At 38.6% G+C, this 20024-nt stretch overlaps 1 protein-coding gene across 7 annotated transcripts in view; it reads left to right on the top strand.

The window, feature by feature from the left end:
- The window catches only part of LOC127985740 (rho GTPase-activating protein 32), a 103577-nt gene that overhangs the window by 51583 nt on the left and 31970 nt on the right, over positions 1-20024 (top strand). For 6 of the 7 annotated variants that reach the window (XM_052587854.1, XM_052587858.1, XM_052587856.1 and 3 more), the window contains exons 4-5: positions 5284-5375; positions 5537-5621. In XM_052587854.1, the coding sequence (XP_052443814.1) occupies positions 5284-5375; positions 5537-5621 (177 nt within the window). Of the gene's footprint in view, positions 1-5283; positions 5376-5536; positions 5622-17377; positions 17905-20024 lie in introns of those variants that run through there. The other variant, XM_052587860.1, reaches the window with a different exon arrangement.

Raw genomic sequence — 20024 nt, forward strand, 5'->3', positions numbered from 1 at the left:
TAATGTTGCAAACAGTTGTGTTTTGTTAATGATTTTGTGGAAACTATGATATGTTTCACTTTGAAGAACACTATTCACTAACGAAACAATCAATTTGATGCGTTAATAAAATTAAATGCTAAATAAAATATTAATATAAAAGAAAAAAACAATTACTGACCCCTAAACTGCTTACCAATAAGACAACTAACATTAAGTCAGAATTTCATTCCCGGACAAATATTTGCTGGGTAGTCATATTATTATACTACATAATGATGCTTGGTTCAGCCATGTCATTTTGCTATCAAATATGTAAGATATAATGTACTTAGTTATTCATTACTGCAAAATAAACCCCAGCATGAAGCAGTTGATGCGTCAATAGTCTTTACATTATTTTGCAATAATGAGCTGTGACATATTTGATTGCAAAACATCTCTGATTAACCTATGAAAGTGGTTCTCAAACTTTACACAATGGCGTACTCCCTGGGGCATTTAACATTCTTCTGCTTAGTCCCTGTCTTCCACTTAGACCACAGTCACACCTTTTCTATTGAAGGACAGTATTTGCCCTCTTAAATTGATTTAAAGGTGTGTTTTTTCTATCCTTATAGATGCAAATATTTTCTGTCCTTATTAATTTAATGTCATGTTTTATGTAATTCTTAACATTCTATTAAGTGTATTATTAATATAATAAATAAAGCAGTAAATAAATGATGACACATCGAAGTGATGCTTGTAGATTTAAAAATAAAACTGTCAATAGGTGGCGGCAAGGCGTCCTGTCATTTATTCATTCATTAATTCTTCAGTACGAAGCAAAATGATGTAGTTATGAATGGGTTATTAATCTCTGACTCAAATCATAGCCGCAGATTCGTTCACTAATGAAAGACTGCTGTATGTTGCTTAGAGACACACCAGATGATATGGAACTCATTGGAACTATTATTTGGTTGCGAAATATAACAAACATGACAATATTCTGTTTAAAATGTAGGCTACATTTTAAAATGTAAAATGACATAACACCTTTTTTGTTCTTTAGTATAGAGCTGAAGATCTTTGCCCGAACCCGATGGGACCCGTCGGGACCCGACGGGTTCGGTCGGGTTCGGGCTTAATTTCTATCATCTTACGCGGGCTCGGGCCGGGCTCGGGCTCGCGCTCCGGTTTGCGAGGTAAACAAGCGGTCATGTGATGCGTTTCGATTAGCACGAGAAAGATGCGAAAATGAATGCTGAGCAGGTGTAACGGAGGCTTGCCTCTGGTGATTACGTTTTGGTTGCACCAGCAACTAAAGCAAACTCTGAGGTGTGGAAAAGTTTTGACCATGCTTATAATGAGAATAATGAGTGAATAATGACGCACCATCAGTGAGCGCAGGAACGCGCTGAAGACATCTACAGTGGATTCAATCATTTTCCTCCACAAAAACATGTAGACTTAGCCTAATCTCTGTGAGTTAAGGTTTTTCAAATAACTAAATATTCATTGAGTCTTAAATGCATAATGTTGACAGAGTATTTACGCTAATGTTGGCATTATTTTATTAAATAAAGCAAATCTGGCGGAGCCTTTATCTTAATTTCGTTATTGCCAAATACCCGTCTTAATTTAAAATTTATCTTAATTATTTTTTTTTTTAAATGACTCGAGTTATTGGTGCGTTGGTCTATTTATAGGTTAAATGAGTCTATGTCTAGAATGCTGAGATGTTACGATGTCACAGAGGACTTATTTTATTTCTTTATTCCAACTTCCAAGTGGTCTAGTCTACGTTGGTTATGAGTAAATTATGTTAAAACATGAATAAAATTACTCATTGTTGACAAAAGGCAAAAGAGCTGTGTGCGTGCGCACATTTGAATAATGTCGGGCTGTAAACGGGTTCGGGCTTTAAAAAAGCTGTCAATCAAAATGTACTTGTCGGGCTCGGGCCGAAACCTGTCGGGCTCGGGTCCTGTCGGGCCTAACTTTTAAGGCCCGATTACAGCTCTACTTTAGTAAACAAAAGTGTGTCACGTTTTGCCATCGTTTGGATTTTCAGGAAAATGTGCATTCTTGCTCGTATCTTAAGCATGAACAGTAACATGCACAGAGTGTGTCTGTATCGAAGAGAGTTTAAATCGATCTCAGTCCATGTCAATATTTGCTCTTCATGCTATTAAGTGAAGATCTACTTTTAAGACTGAACAACAGCACTATTTGCTAAAGCAGCATATTCAGTGGGCATCCTATCACATGAACGCTGCTTGTATGGATGCCGTCGGTTTCGACAGTAAATGTAAGCTGATTGGATATCATGTGTTTGTCCGTTAACGGCACTCCAATTTTCCTGTTTTTACCTTTACATTTTGCTCGTGAGAAATACATGTTCGGTTTAAATATTACTTTAAGTTGGGGTAGAATTAAAGGATTGTCAAAACTCAGAATTCTGTTAACGAACCCCAGTTTGAAAACCACTGACCAATCAGAAGGAAGTATTTCAGAGGGCTGTGACCGTATTAAGCTGCTCTGAAGATCTACAGCATCTGTAACGTTCTTTCCTCAGCGTTTGTTCAATACATGATTATTTCATCATCACTGACATACTTGCATTCAGTGGTGCTGATAAAAAAACATAAAAAAAAGTGTTGCCATGGCAACCTGACTGTTGGCTGATGTTGTTTTGAGCACAAACAGATTAGCGAGGACATATCAAGGGAATCACCATGTATCTGCTCACTTGTATGACAAATTAATAAAATTTTCTTTGGCTCGGCTTTATAATATTGTGTACAAGGGTATTAATTGAACTTGTTAATTGTACAGTCAAGGTCATGGTGCTCCAGTGGCTGTCGCCTCTTCCCTTTCGTGACCTAGATTCACTGTCACTTACGTATAGTGAAGTGAGAATGTGATGATCAACAGACTGTCTGTTGCGAATACTGAAATGGAACCAGATTTGGATTGGACCCAGTCGAGTTTTCACAACCTGTTTTACACCGGCAGAAACTGGTCTGTTCGGCTCATTTAAAGGCTGCTTGGTCAGGAGACTTTTAATAAGCCCATGTCTGGAAGCTAAGAGCCACACTTTCAAAGCATTATTCATATTTAATGGATGTTTCGAATCACTGGCATGTTTTGTTTGGCCTTGCCAGATGACTGCACATCTCTCGTTTGGCTAGACATTGAAGAGACTGGCAACACAGTTTTATAAAGCATACCAGCTGTCAAATGATTTAGAGGCAGGGCACAGGCTTAGCCTTTGTGAAACCACAGTTCAGGGGCTCTCAGCTCTTTGGCATATTCGTTTAACCTTTCTTTGACTTAGTTGTAGCTTTCTCTCTTCTTCCATTACTTAGCAGATCAGTTTTATGGTGCCTAAAGGTAGTCACTGATGTTAAATGATAGTCTCTATAGAGAGATTTGTCTCTTTAGCTCTTATTTGCACAGAAAGATCTATCATTTTAATGTAATGTATTAGTGTTATTTATGGGATTGTAAAAGGCTATTCACAAAGCTTGAATAAAAAAATAAAAAAATTGTGGTTGAACAGGATTTTTTCAGTGGCAAAATCTTACAATCATTATTCACAAAATATTTCAAAAAGCATATTATGTATTATCTAGGGATACATAGCTTTTTTTCTTTATTTTTCTTATTTTAGTTATTGTGATTTAGCTTCACAATTGGGTGTGTGTAATATTGACAAATTATATGACAGTATTTTATTGATAATTACATACATTTTTGCTGCATGGGCTTTCAGAGCGTGTTTAGAAGCCACAATTGTTTGTTATTATCGTAGACTATACATATTTCACATCCTTGCACATTGAGTTTGTACCTCACAGTTGCAAATTTGCTTCTTATAATTATGACATTTCTAAATGTATTCTCAGGATTTAAGTTTTTGCGTCTTGTTTTTCTCTATTTCTCTATTTTATTTTCTCTATATATTGTAAGGTAAAACTAATACTTTGTACATCTTTTATACAGTACATTCAGAGCCAATAGTTTCAGCTATGACAAATTTTCTGTTTTTCAAAGTTTGCTGCTTCTGTATTAGAGTTTTTTTCCCCCCAACGTTTCTATGGTATATTGAAAAACAATGATAAGCATGTCATAGGTTTTAAAGGTTTTTATTGGCAAAAACAGAAAGAAAAAGATGAGTCAATATTTACAGTGTTAACCCTCTACAATTCGTTCGGGCGTGCTGGATATTAGCTTCTTGGCCGAATCCTTACTGATGGCGATCCATTATTGCCTTATTAGTTCTCACAGGATTCTTCACTGTTGGCACAACACAGGACTCATGGTAGCGTTCATCTTTTCTTCTCCAAACAATGTTCTTTCCAGATGTCCCAAACAGTCGGAAGGGAGCTTTATCAGAGAAAATAAATTCTGCTGTCCAAATCCTTATACTTCATGCAGAATTTCAGTCTGTCCTTGACGTTTTTCTTGGAGAGAAGTTTGTTGCCCTTCTTTGTGATGACCTTCTTGACACCAGGCAATTGTCCAAAAGTCTTGGCCTCACTGTTCCTGCAGATGCTCACAAACCAAACTGCTGCCATTCCTGAGCAAGCTCTGCACTGCTGGAGACATGATTCTGTAGATGACTCCTCAAGAGGAGATGGCCTGTCATTTGCTGGACACTCTGGGACATCCTGAAGACTTCTTCCCTGCAATCAAACCTCTATCTATGATGTTCTTGACAATCTGGTAAATAAAATGTTTCTTTCAGGTGCAATATTCTTTGTCGCAGTTTCCTTGCATATGAGGCCCTTTTGATGCAAAGCGATGATGGCTGCACGTGTTTCTTTGGAGGTAACCATTGCTAACAAGAACACAATGATTGGAAGTGCTTCTTCCCTCCTTTTATAGCAATCAGTCTGCTCTTGAAATCTTATTTGTATGATAGTGATTTCACCTGATTATTACTCATTCACACTTTCACATGTGCCGCTGATATGATTAGTCAATTATTTTGTGTCAGGATCAAAAAACGGTGAATTTTTGTTTTTGTGTAAAGTAGATTTCTGGCCAGTTAAACTTTTAACAATTATTTAAAATGCATCTTTTCACTACACTTGAATCTAGAAACAATATGAATGAATACCACAACAGCTTAAGCAGCAATCTTTGCAGAAAACAAAATTTATGTCACTACCAAAACGTTTGTGTTGTTTTGTCAAATTGTCCCTGGTATGAGCAGGTCATAACTATGCTGTCTGGCATGTGTGGGTTGTTGTATTGTGTCCAGGTACATCATCATGCATTTTAAAAGAAGCATGTGTACCTTTCTTTCAGGCACGGAGTGCAGAAATTCCAGAGCTGAGCTCTGAGCCTCTCATGCGCTCTTGCAGCAGCACCGCCAGCATGAAGATGAAGAACGTTAAAAAGTAAGTGTCAAACATTCACACAGCCAAAGTCACTAAGGCTTCTGCGGAATGCTGCTTGTCCATCATTCACCGACTACCCCTCATGTATGTAATAGCTGAATATTGAAGTTTGTGCCCTGTGATTTTTATATTTTTTTATTTTATATATATTTTTTTTTCAGGCTTTCATTCACCAAGGGTCATTTTCCGAAGTTAGCTGAATGTGCCCACTTCCACTATGAAAACGTTGACTTTGGGACAATACAGGTAAGATCCTAAGCCCTTAATAACAGTGAACTTGCTTCATCTACAGAGTGGATCTCCGTGACCGAACTTGAAAAGAACATTATTGAAAATAAGGCACATGGGAGATTAAATTCTGATGTGCATGCGTGTTTGTGCAATGAAATGTCGGGGTGTGCAGATGACACCAAAGTGCCACAGCTGGGAGAGGGACAGCAGCGTGTCTCTAATGCAAGCTCCAGGGGATTGAAAAGTGAGGATCAACGTGATTTAATATCGCTACAATAGTAGCACTCCTGCAGATGACTATTTCCTCTGCTAGAGCTGGGTATTGCTCACTACTTCACAATACAATGCACATTGCAATACATATGTCACGATTCTATCGTGATTTTTCAATTAAAAAGTCATTTTAAAAACTCTAAAATCTACTGCATTTGCAAAAACATGCAAAAACATGACTAAATATAACAATTAATAGCATTCAGTTGTGATGAAAATAAATGATTACTCAAATGATTACTCAGTGTAAATGATTACACTGAAAGAATGCACTAGGTAAAAATGTACTTGCAAGATATTTAATAAGATAAGCAAACTTTCTGCAAATACTGTAAAGTTTTAAAAGCCGTATGTACATAAGTTTGCTATAAAGGGGGTGGGGTTGTGAAGCATATGACTTGTTGTGAACCATGACTCATGAAGCATATGACTTGTGTCCCCTGAGAAAAAGGGTGGGGACCACTAGGTTAGAGTAGCGTGACACATTAGGTCAGCGCTGAACATGGTGACTTTGGGTCAGAGACAGTAACAGAGCTCAACACTCTGGCAAGGATTAGAGGGCATTTACAGGACGTTCTCTCTTTCAAAAACAGGTTGACAGGGCACAGATGGAACCAGAATAAGTAATTTTTAACTTGACTACATCTAAAAACATGACGGTGCTAGACTTCAAGCAATGACGCAAGGACGCAAATAATGCCCAGTGTACCTGATCCTATTTTGGACATTTATTCTTTTGAAGTGGGGAAGAAAATTGTACTTGTCTGTATCTGGCCTCTTCGGTGTCTTTTCAGAATTGCTGTTCCCTTTCACATATTTTACATTTCTCATTATAAACTGTATCAAGGCTCAGTGAAAGCCTAAAAGGATTGGTGGGAAAGCTGAATAGCGCCTTGTTGTGTAGGGACAGGAGGTGGGGTGGTGCGACAGTGTCGGAGATCTCTGTGCCTCTGTGTTTGGGATTAAGGGTATAATGGAGCGCTCACAGAATGAGAAAATAGATTGGCATGGTGTCGAGGGCCAGACAATTGGGAGGGAGTGAAGCTGTGGTTTCTTCAGGGGGCCTTCACACTGAATAGTAATCCTGCTTTGGAGGAATTGCCCTGGGAAAGGGGAAATATGAGACCGCTATTCCGCATTCAGATGCTGCAATGTAAAGATTTCTGTGTTACTGTTTATGGATTATTGTTGTTTTAACACTGTAAACCATCATATAGATACAGCAGGTTGTAGCCTGCACTGGTGTCCAGTAGAGGGCGACAGCTTCTTTCTTTTACCAATTTGCAGGCCATGTAGTAGGATACCATGATGACGATGAAAAACATCAGTCATTCTCTTAACTCTGCTACATAATCATGGTTAATTCACAAAACACAACCAAATCCGGAGAAGTTCTGCAGCCCTGAATGAATGAATCTGTGGTGTACAACAACAGCTGGCGTGGATACATCAGCCGTGTTTGCTGTGTTCCTACCGGAACCCTGCATGTCATCCTCCTGCTGGTGATTTATGAATGGTTTGTAATTACAAGCAGATCACTGACTGAACCTCCCAAAGGAGCCGCAGAATGACTGGGTTTCTCTGCATTCAGAAACCGCTCCGGAGAAACGCTGTTGTTCACGAGCCTTTTGTCAAATGTGTTCCCCTGAACTAATCAGTACCAAATTGGTTATCAGGGATTTTGTGTTTATATATGTATATATAAATGTGTATAGATAGGTAGATATTTGATGATATATGAAATTTTTGATATTAGACATTTGTGCATGCTCATCATTTTCCATTTTTTTTCATTTTGACATTCATTTAATAATTAGGGATGCATAATATGCTCTACCGTACAAGGTAATTTTATTTCATTATTTTTATGTTTTTGAAGGAACTCTCTAATGCTCACCAAGGTTGCAATTGTTTGATCATAAGTACAGTGAACACAGTAAAAAATATAATTTATTCCTATGATGGCAAATCATTTTCAGCAGCCATTACTTCAATCTTCAGTCACTTGATCCCCCAGAAATCATTCTAATATGCTTATTTGCAGCTCAAGAGCTAATCTTTTCACTGCTTAATAATTCTGAAGTTCAAAAAGAACAGAAATTTACTGTACTGTCACTTTTGATCCTTTTTAAATAAAGGTATTTAAAAAAATGACTAACCCCTGACAGTAGTGTATCGGTACCATTTATTGCAATTTTTGCATTTGCATTTGCCCTCATATGTGAAATACAGATTACATAGTCTGTAAATTGATCTTTTAAAGACACTTTTAAATGTAATCTTTAGCCAATCTCAGAATGAATATAGATTTTTATATTGTACATTATAATGTTGTGAGGCCTCAGTTCACTTGCATTTATTTAGAAATAGTGAATATAATTGTATTCTCTGTGCATTTTCTTACATTTGTATCTTTGTTAAAGCTGTTGCCTATATTAAAGTGTGCCACTAAGGGAGGGCTTTATGTCCCCCACTGTTAAACATTTAGCAATAATCGCTACATTGCTCACGTGGCATTGAGCCTTTTGTCTGTATCACTAATTGATTGTATTACTGTTGCCGTGCTGTACATGGTCATACCACTTTTAGCTAAACATGGTTTAGATTTTTCTAAATACTTTATTTTTGTGCCTTGCACTGCTTATGTTGCTTAACATTTAAACAGTTGTGGTTTAAAACACCAGAGGTGACTTTTCATTTAACATCTTAATTGTGTTGTTGGTTACGGTGGCCAATTTTCTGTTGGTTTATGCTCTCACACAATGGAGGGCCTGTCTTCTGGTTCCTTTCATTGCTGTTGCTCAGCCCTGTACCGCAGTGTGTGGTAACTGGCACCATCCACTCACCACAGCCATTTGAAGACAAAAGCACTACTTAGATTCAATTACAGATATGACTTAAGTTCACCAGCCGCTGAAAATGCACAAGAATACCACTCGTGACAACACGTGTTTGTTGTACCAGTGTTCTGAGACTGGTACTGGAGGAAATAGTTTCCATAGGCACCCCTCCCTGCTGGTGAATGAGTAAAAGCAGAGGCTGTGTTTTAGTGTGCCACTGTCCCTTCCCCCATTTTCTGCTCCAGGCTCATATTGCTACTCTGTATAGTCTCTGGATATACTGTATGCCCCTCGACTCATTGGGTTGGTCCTGTGCCAGAGAATGTGCTCAGTGCCAAGCATTCGCTGTGGTCCATCGTGCTTCTCTTTATAATGTGTGCTTGGTTGTTTCATATCAGTTACACCTGCTGCATTTTTAGAATATTATTAAATAGTCTTGGCTGGACTCGAACCAAAAAGTCTTTCATATGCAGCATGGATGTGGGAAGCCTGTTAGCTGGAGTACATGACGTATTTGTATCTGTTCATTGGTTGATTTTTATCATAGACTAACACTCTCTTAAAGTTGTTCTATATAAAAAAAATTATCATAACACTGGTAAATAACCGTATTTCCAATTTAATATAGATTTTAATTGCTGCAATGCCTTAATTCTCTTGTACCTTTTTTTTTTTTTGATTTTATTATTTATTTGTTTGTTTTCATTGTATTTATTCATTAATTCAAAATGGTAATATTGTCTAATACCAGTTATTAGCCATAATATGCAAATTATAATTCTGTAAAATGCATTATCGGCCCAGATCTTAATTTTATTAATCCCTACTTAGGGCTAAAATGATGAATGAAATCTGTCCATACTAACTAATCAAGAAATCATCTCAGGTTACGTATATAACCATGGTTCCCTTAGAAGGGAACAAGACACTGCGTCCTCTCCAAAGTGAACACTAGAGGACACCGTGTGCAGTTCCCTTTTGTTTATGTTTCATTTCTCCAAGGACAGTATTGTTTGTATCCATTAAGGAATAAACTATGCTCAAAAAAGAACTAGACCTAGTCTCAGAAAAATAGTTGCAGGAATCTAATTTTTCATGGTATCTCCTTCAGATTTGAAATAGAAACTCACGAGACATGTGACTTTCAACCCATTGCTTTTCTGGATTGCTCCAGGACTGTTTTCATGTATTTTTATATGAAAAAATAAAATTATTTGTGGTAAAAAAGAGTTCAAGGCACTTCACGGTCTATAACTTTTTATCTTTTTGAGCATTATCAACTCTGGATGATGGACAGGCAAGCCCAAATGGTCTTCTATGTGTGTAACGCACTGAAGTAAGGAACTGTTACAATTTTAAGTTAGGCTGGTAATTTTCTGCTGTGAGTCCCATAATGGGGGGTCTGGTTAACAGGTTAACTAGCTCAACCAAGTACAGCTCTACCAGCTCTTAACTAAGTGAACCAGTATGGTTTAAGAAATCCACCTTGGCTGGTAGCCCATCTGATCAACAACCAAAACCTGCTAGGACCTGATGAAGATCAGTTTTTGACTAGCTAGAAGCTGGATTTTTCAGCAGACACACTTTTATTTAATCTCACCCGCTTAAATTTTATTACTGAGATATGATGCATCAATCTTGTGTGCTTCTTAGTCCTATACTATTCCCAGCTCTGTGTCAGGCGTTTTGAATTACCTTCTACCGCCTGACTATTATTATTTACCCTCTGTATCTCTCTAGCAATCTATCTTCACATCTCTTAGTCATTTATATTGCCTGTGGAAAAAGTCAAATGCTCTTACCCCTCAGCTGCTGCACATGACACATCTATTCCTTATCTATTAGGCAGCCTGGAGCAGAGATGCAGCATCTAACCCACAGGTCAGACAGGCCAATATGGCTTCTGTCACTGTTCAGCCATCACATGACATGAATGCTTGCTCGTGCCCTCGATGTAAATCTGAAGTGGAGTCACGTCTTGTTTACAGCAAGTTCAGAGCATGACACTCTTTATCAAATCAGCTAGTTTAACAAAGAGTGGGTAGTAGTTGTGTATGCAACTAAGGGCTCTTGAGTGAACAGAATACTAAAACAAAGCCATTTTCTCCTTCCCTTCCTTGCCCCTTTGTTCATTTCTCTTTCTCACATTCTCTCTGCTTGTTTTTCATTCCCACCACAGATCATGATACTTGGATTCTCTTCCTGCTTTGGACCGGTCAGATGTTTATTTTAAGGCAATATTAATGAGTTGATCAGCACCATCTGGTGCTAATGGGCATGTTATAGGGAATAGCGTCTGCTTTGTTAACATTGCTATCCAGATTTATGAGGCAGACGAAATATTTTGTTTAATTCTGCCTCCTAGATGATGGAGTATCTATATTTTGTATTCCAGTATAAAACTAATCTGTTCCAGGAGTTCATTTCCACACATGAATACTCCATCATTTTAGTTCTTTGTTGTTTAATGCATTGCTCTTTTTCCAATTCCTAGAGTATATGATATTTGCAGCCTCTCTTTCACGGAATACTCTCTTGTGTTTTACTTCTTTCAGCTGGCATTTATGCATGTTTGTATATCTTAGCCTATCCTGTATAATGGTAAATTGATTGGTTGCCACATTTTTAGTGTGTACAAATTTTTCAATAGTGCCCTGTGAAATGAAATCCAAAGGCTATTCTGCCATTTTAAGTTAGAAACCAATTCTCAGAGTATATGTGGTTAGTCTGAAAACATAAGGAACATCTGAACATCAATATATCTCTACACATGAGGAGTAAATGGAAATTTACCAACCAGTGGGGCTGGGCGATATGATGATACATGCATCATGTCAGTCTGTTGACCCACGTATGCTTGTTAATGACAATGTCTCAGCTGGTATAGTGGGGTTGAGATATCAAGGCAGTGGCCAGTGAAATAGACCTTGGAGGAGGAGAACTTCACTACTCTGCAAATCTCCCTCCTTCCCCGCCCTGCTCTATGCCCTCTGTGAATAAATAATGGTGATTCAGGAGTCAAACTGCTCTCACAAATGACAGCAATCTCAGAAGAGGGCTATTTACTGTATAACTTCTCTGTAGAGCATCAGACTACCCCATTCACTCCCTGCAGTCTCTCTACCTGCATTTCAGCATTGCTGGAGCAGCTTGTTAATTAGCTTTATGCAATCTCTTCCTCTTTGCAGAAACGCTGGCCATGCAGGCTGCATAAAAATGTAATACATGCTAGGCTAAGCCTCACGCTGCTGTACCTGTGTCCCACAATGTGCTGGTCTGACAACAACTGCTCTTGTATAGATGTGGACCTCATTTACAGAAACCATGATGTAAGATCTCTGTGAGATGTTTACTAGCTGCTGAGATGGGCAGTACAGTGCGTTTTTGATGTGCAGGCACCTTTTTTATGTCTGACAGCTGAGCTGACAAACTAGCCTAAACCATTAATAGTGCAGCACTCTGAGCCTTTTTAGTATGCATGAAGTCTTTTCATTCCCGATGTTCTTTAGGAAATTTGCTTTTATTTGATACTTCCCTAGTAGGTAACTATTGTAAGCTTTAAAGGTTAGATAGTGGGATGTTGTTCAGTTAAGAAATGTGCAAAACACAAATAAGGGTTCACTAAACCCCATCCAGTACCTTAAATGGGATGAATTTAAAGACCCTGAAGGTTTTATTGTTGAAAATGTTTAGCAGTGTCTGCGCCGATAGCCTTGTGGGTAGCATGACAACGTGTTCCTGAACAGAGAATTGCCCATCACAGTAAAGTTTTGTCTAATCATTCTTACTGACATTAGGCTAGTAACATTATAAGTCATATTACCTTTTATATCATATTGCTGTCTATATCATAGAACATAAAAAAATAATAATAATAAAACTTCCTGGCATTGAGAGACATTTGGATGCTGTGAATGAAACTTCATAATGTTTTACTTGACTATACATTTTAGTCAGGAATTATATTAACTAGTAAAATGTGTACAAGTTATGTGAAAACTAATAGATGTAGGTTAATAAAAAAAGACTTAGACATGTTTATAATCTCTGCTGGATCAAGCCACTGCATTATTCCTTTCTGAAGTTATCCAAAGCTTCTTGAGGTGAATTCTTGAGGTCTTATTCCTCTCAGCATGAAGCGAATAGTAAAATTTGAAACGCTGAACACTTCAAGTGGATGATTATAATAACTATAGTGCGCTCAGCGTGGTCGCATTAGATATAATGAAGGGAAACATGAAAGACTGAACATTGCGTTGGTTTCATATGGATTAATTTATCTCAGAATATTTGTTTTCAATAAGACTTGCACAGTTTAAAAGCTGTCATCAAGCTTTCTATAAATACATGGCTATCTCTTTGTTGAGTATTTGCTGAGTTAAGCCTGATTTATACATCTGCATCGGACCTACGGTGTAGCCTTTACGCTATAGGCTAAGCGTCAGTTTTCATTTATACTTCTGCGTCGTTGTCTGCGTCGACGTGCAGTACACATGTAAACCGCTAGTCTGCAGTGTCCACGGGCATGTTGCTGGTGTCATTGTCATTGGGGAAGCATATAGCCGTGGAAGCGGCAAAAAATATCAAATAATTAAATCAATTGTTTTACTATTGTATAATATGTAGTATGATAAATAAGGCATTTGTTGTTTGCTTTGTTTTATTTTATATCAGAAGGTGCAACATTAAAATATATTAAAGTGCACATAAACACACACAAACTCAAGTACATACAGAGGAAGGGGTTCTAGCAGACCAATCACAGTGCTTGTGGTCCGTGTAGAATTGACGGGCTGTTCTATTTTTGGAGAGGTGCACGTCAGGCTACGTGATACTACACATAACCTATGGCGTAGGTTCAACACAGAGGTATAAATTTGGCTTCACAGCTCTAAATGTAATGTATTTCTAAATTAAGATCACACAGACCAAGGCGGCAGACAGCGCACCCTGTTTGTTTTCTTTTTTTTATAAATCCACAAAGTGTTGTTATGTGTGTTTACACAAAAGTAGATCCTTTACAGATTTCGATTGATGTATTTCTCTTATCTATATGATAAACACTGAAAGTTTCATTCAAGTTATTTTCGGTGTTATCAGGTGAAGGTGCCACAAAATTAGTATCCGTGTTTATCGACCCCAGAGAGTTAAGACACATAAGCATATTAGAATGATTTGCTGAAGAGTTACGTGGCACAGAGGACTGGAGTAATGACTGCTGAAAATTCAGCTTTACAATGACAGGTCATCCAACAACTGACTCAAGGTTTAAATCTTAGTTTGACTAGATTTTCTATGAGAATTCATGTTTGATCGTAATATTATAAGGAGATTTATAGTTCTAGTTTGTTACCCTCTTCCATGTGCTTGAATCTTATCCATTTCAATTTCCTGTCCACTTTAAATCCTGTCAAAGCTACCTTGTGCTGTTATGTCATCCTCTGCTGTATCTGGGTTCCTCCTGTGCAATGAAACAATGAAGCACTCCACTTTTGCCCTGAGGGCAAATACACTCAGAAACACAACCACTCTGTAGTCCGTTTAAAAATACCACTCATTCCACCTCACTGGGTTGGAGAGAGTGTGGGAAGACCACTTCATACTCATAGACTTGCTCTTAACTCCACAATCCCGCCTCGTCTGGAGCAAAGAGATTTTTTTTTCAGCATGGTAACGTTTCATTTTTATCATCAAGCTACAATGGTTCCCTGACCATTCTCAGAATACATGTTTACCTCAGTCACCTCCCTTTTCCTTGAGTGTCTGCTCAATGTGTGATTTGCGGAATCATGTAAAGGATTTGCCCTGGCAAAGCTGGCATGATGCCCAGCCTCTGTTCTGGATGAACTAGGTCACTATTGGATTAGAATATTATAATGGTTGTAACTGTTCAAAGAGAGAGTCTTATTTTAATGTATCTAGTGGACGATGAAGTGTCCTGCTCCATAGTTCATGTTGCCCATATATTCCAATTCAACAAATACATTGGCAAAATTACTACAGCATAATATTATGCATAATAACAGCAGGCAATTTTGAGGTTTAAAGGGTTCATATGATGTGATTTAAACTTTGTGACGTTCTACTGTAACAGTCTACTACGGGAGAACAGATGGTTTGCCATAGTCATTACAACGTGACAGATTAAGTAAATGTTACAGTTATTAGTATATGACTCTACCATTAGTCAGGGAATTCAGGCATTCATCTTCCTCCATGTCATCAAGATTAAAATGCAAATATTGCTTTCACTGGTAAATCTAGGTTTTTAGATTTACTAGTATCATACAGTAAAAACTTCTGACAATAGATTTCCATTTCATGCCAAAAGTAATCCTGCTCTTGCCTTTTTAAAATGGCATTTGTACTTGAATGAATTACTGAATGCTGTTGATGCTGCGTTGTGATGGCTTATTTATGGTAAGTGATTTTTATGTTCTAGGCTATAGCTGTTTAATGGTGCTTTTCTACTGCATGGTACAGTGCGGTTTGGTACGGTTTACTTTTGAGGGGTTTTCCACTGGGTACAGTACCTGATTCCTGCAATTTTTTTTTTAAGTACCACCTCGTTTGAGGTTCCAAGTGAACGTACCATTTAGAGATCAAGCGATTATATAGATTTACTGATATTTTCCCTGATATTCATTTTACCATAATCAATATAATACCAATTATCCAAAATAAAACCAAACAATATTTTTATTGAAGATAAAATATGTAGACAAATAAGAATAAATGCTGCTCTCAGCATCAAATGAACAGCGCAAATCTTGCGCTCTATTTTACACACCTTTTTCTGTAATTTTCCCCCGACTGCAGCGTCAAATGTAACACATCGGTGAGGAAAAGCTGACGGCGATTTGCAAAATTGTGCTTTGATGGGCATGTTTGATAACTCGTGCTTAAAGCGTCACTCAGCGGTCAAAAGCTGCAAATGCACTTTGCAGACACGGTGGTGCATGCGGCGGTAGAAAACCATCATTTTGGTTGTCCACCTACTGTATGTGTTTGTCATATGTGTTTCTAATCTTGCTGGAACACTATCTTTTCAAATGGCATGTTATGTGTCATAGATTTAAGCTAACGCATTTTTAAACTCATCCTAACATTTCAGTTTAAGTCCCTAAGCTCTCATATTTTTTTTTTGGTCTGCATGACCTCCTCCACTTCTATGACATCATACCAGCCAGCCTCCATCCGCAAACTCACACATACACACGGAGGCAGCCATGTGTTTCTGAGTGAGTGGGACTCCAGGGAAGGATTTCTAATTTCTACAGGTCGAATAGCTGGACTTTTGGATTCCTCTTGTGTTCCGTGTGGTTGGCTGCCGCATATCACAACACTCTTTTTAATCGCCCTCAGATGTGCTGTGATGGCACAAGTGATGTCAATTGGAGTGATGAATTCCTTTTCTCTGTTGTTTCTTTTGTATTTGTGTGCATTTTTTTTTTGTACTTCTGGCACAGTCACTGCCTTAGGTCATGTCTTATGTCCAGTACCCATGAGATCCCATGGATCAGAGATGGGCGAGCATCAATGCCCCATCAGTCTTTCTCTAAAGTCACCATTGGACCTTGAATTAGAAGTCAGTTTAAACCTCTAAGTGCCAGTTTCAAAATTGTGACAAGACGTCATACTTAATAAAATAGACTGTAGTTCCTAATCCATTTGTATTCCCTACCACTAGATGGCAGACATGTAGTACTTCGATTCTAGACCAAAATTTCATCATGTTCCTATTCAAAGTGTTCGAGGAAATAGCAGAGCAAGTGAGCTATCATGTCATTGATGCAGCTTTTTTTATGTTGTAAATGCTTTGGTTTAATGTAATGTTGGCATTAAAATATTAAAGGGATAGTTCACCCGATATTGAAAATTATTAACTCACCCTTGTCTAAACCTCCAGGCATTCATTTCATTTCTTTTTTTTTCTTTTTCATCATGCAATGAAAGTTAGGTGGTTCCAATGTTGTGGACCTCACAGTACAAAAATGCTCGAAACATTAAAAATATTTTCCTTTGTGTTGTGCAGAACAAAGTCACACAGGTTAAGAACGACGCAAGTGTGAGTAAATAAGAGTTTTCTTTTTGTATTGCTCTTTTAAAAAAGCTACATTAAACTGATTAGCTTCACTAAATGAATAGTCAGTTGTTGAACTAGTTAGCCATCCTGACCTGTCCTTATTGTCTTCATCAATGAACATGATAATTAGGTAATTATAAATGGCTCTGAACAGAAAAAACCCGCTGCCAAAGTACGAGACATATGGAGGCTCTTTGTTTCCGCTCTTTGTCTTTTGTGCCACTACAATAGTGTGATTATTAGACAATGCAGCCTTTGTCATTTCTGAAGGATTCTCCAGACCTTCTCACCTTAGCACTAACATTTTTCTCTGTCACTTCTGTTCCTATCGCTCTGGACTGCACTGGTCCCAGAGGATTCGGATGGAGAGTGAAGGGCACACGCTGGAGAACCGCTCTTGTCTTCCTACAAGGGCAACCCCCTCTTCACAGCTCTCCCCACTGTTTCTGTTGGCTCACCGGCCCTGCGCTTTGTCCCAGGGACTGTACCATTGAAAGCTAGTGAAAGGGGGAGATGCTGGGGGTTGGGAACGGGGGGACATGGACAGAGTCTGGAGAAACGAGAACGTGTAGTAAAAGGACACCACAACAGATGCAAAGGGAGAACTGCTTTTTTCATCATTTTTTCTTTTATGTGTTTTCCAAACCACTTTTGGCCAGCAAACTAAGCATGCAGTGAGAGTGCTCGGATGTTGAGGAATTGCAAATAACGTAGTGAGAAGGACTGAAACATCTCATCAAAAATTTTGAAAAACAAACTACAATGAAGTCCTGGAAAACTGCAATTTTACAAAAAGTCATCCAGGCAGTGTTCCACTCTGTGTGAGTTTGCAGAAGCGCACCGAAGAAGGAACCTCAGTCCTCGTGCTTCACAACAACTCAGCCGGGACTGCGCACTGGAGGGGGTGGAAAACTCAACTGACATCTGTGTTTTGCAGAGTGGATTTGTGCCGGACAAAAACAGTGTGTGTTTCTCTCACACATGCTCGACTGAATGTTTAGGATTATGGCTTCTGAATTGAGCTTCCAGTGTGCATCCAAAATCTCGGGGTGAACAAAAGATGCTGCCTTAATCAGTTCAGACTGGATGTTGCACCTCTGTAAGTCGACTTTGCCCCTCTTGCTGACTGCTTGTTTTATTTTGCCACCTTTTTCTTTTGCTCTTGGTCATACCTTAATCTCTCTTTGTTTACGCTTAAATGCTGCAGACATGCTGTAAGAAGAGACCTAATGTCTCACTAGGGTGATCGACTTCATGCTTTGTACTTCAGATCAGTGCTACGTAACCATGCCCTATGGAGATTTACACCACTAAATGGATTTCTCTAACAGCTCTTGCGAGGAGCTCCGTGCATCCTGAGCACCCAGAGTGCTTTAATATCTTTCATGCCTGTCAGTGCTTGTAAGTGATTAGCTGAAGAATCCCCATAAAGCCTAGATGCTTTCCACAAGGTCTCCACCAAACAAAAGAGTTGGAAGCTCTGTCCCGCCAAGGATCGCTAACCACTACTGCAAGTGATTTTGTGTGTGTGTTTGTGTTCCATGGGACTTCATATTTAAAACCCTTTGTGGTCACTGCTAAAGTATGTTTCCTTAACCGTTTTGGTCTGGTAGCCCATCTGAGTTGATTTTCCTGGCACTGGTGGCGGGGATACCTCTCCTTCTCTCAGCACTGGCAAGCTGTTGAAGAGTTGGTTTTAACTGGGTCAGTACTTCTCATGTTACCCAGGGTTTTCCGAGGAGCTGCACTGGCTCACATTTTTCCAAACTTCATGTACACCTGGTTGTGCTTCTCTCTAATCTCTTCCCATTCTTCTAAAATAGACCTTGCTGGTGAGAGGTCTGTTTCTTCACTCTCATCAGAGCAGGAGCGTTAGATTTCACTTTTCGCTTGTAAGGATGTGAAATGAATGGAAGTCTTAGACCGTGGCTCAGCCGGGCCTTCGTATGGTATTGTTAAGATGTCTAAAGTTTCACTTGCACACTCACTGAGACGGATATTTAATCCTTCACAGCTCTCTGTAACCCTGCCTTATTTAAGGGCACAAGCCTCTGACTCTGAAAGAGTGCAGTGACACTGAGATTTCAGTCATCGTGACAGGAATACTACCTGCTTTCTGAACTCAAGTGTAATTAACACTCGCCACACATTTGTGTGAGATTTGAATGCAGATTTCAGGCTTCACATTCTCTTTTTTCTTATTCAAAGGAACATTTAGTACTATTCACATTATTTGGGTCATTCGAATACAAATTGGAGACTGTTCTTTGACAAACTTTTCCGGCACTAATGTCTGTATAGTGTTGCATTTAACCAATGAAAACTAAGTGAGTGGATGACGCTAACAGTATGTAGGGGGAAGATGAATACAAAACATTGTGTAATCTAACCAGAACCGCATGTGACTACATTTGTAGTGTGAATGCAAATGCATCCTGGGCAACAGCTCAGAACCTAAAATGCAATCATTCCACCAAACCAAGGGTTTAAAATCTCACCAGTTTCCTTTTACACTAATTACAAACAAACTGACACTGGATTTTCTGACAACTTGTGATTAGATCACCTGAAATGGATGTTAATATCAGTTGTAAACAAGCACAAAGTGGTTACAGTTGTGCTTTTATTTTCGTTCTTTCACTCTCATTCTCTTTCATTGCTGCCTGTGTAAACCTCATTCATGCAAGCTATTTAACTGGATGGGTGGAGATGGAGAAACACTATTTTGATCTTGAGGGAAATTTTGTGTAGATAATGAAATTATCACTGGATCTACCTGGATGCTTTTATACACTCTATCAAGATTTACAGCTCAGTGCTTTTCCTCAGGTACAAGTAGATGCTCTCAAAGCTTCTATTGGGAAAAAAAGCAGATATATTTGCTGGTCCATTCCTCTTTAAATACAGTTTGTTATGTTAGACAAGCAAAGATGCTTTCTGCATGATAATGTTTGTTTTATGTGGGAGTGTGACTAGCTGCACTTGACAGAGATGAAGTCACCCTTTGTTTTTGGCAAGACAAAGATTATTATTTTGTTTTTCAGTGTTTGTTTGTCTCTCACTGAGGTCATCACCCATCTCACAGTATGAACAAACTCAAATGAGTCACAGCAGAAAATTGTCACTAACAGTGAAGGCATTCACACACACACACACACACACACACACACATACACACACAGATTCAGTGTGTGAACAGAACGAGATGATGTAATGGGT

Source organism: Carassius gibelio, chromosome B21, assembly GCF_023724105.1.
Source record: "Carassius gibelio isolate Cgi1373 ecotype wild population from Czech Republic chromosome B21, carGib1.2-hapl.c, whole genome shotgun sequence".
NCBI lineage: Eukaryota > Metazoa > Chordata > Actinopteri > Cypriniformes > Cyprinidae > Carassius > Carassius gibelio.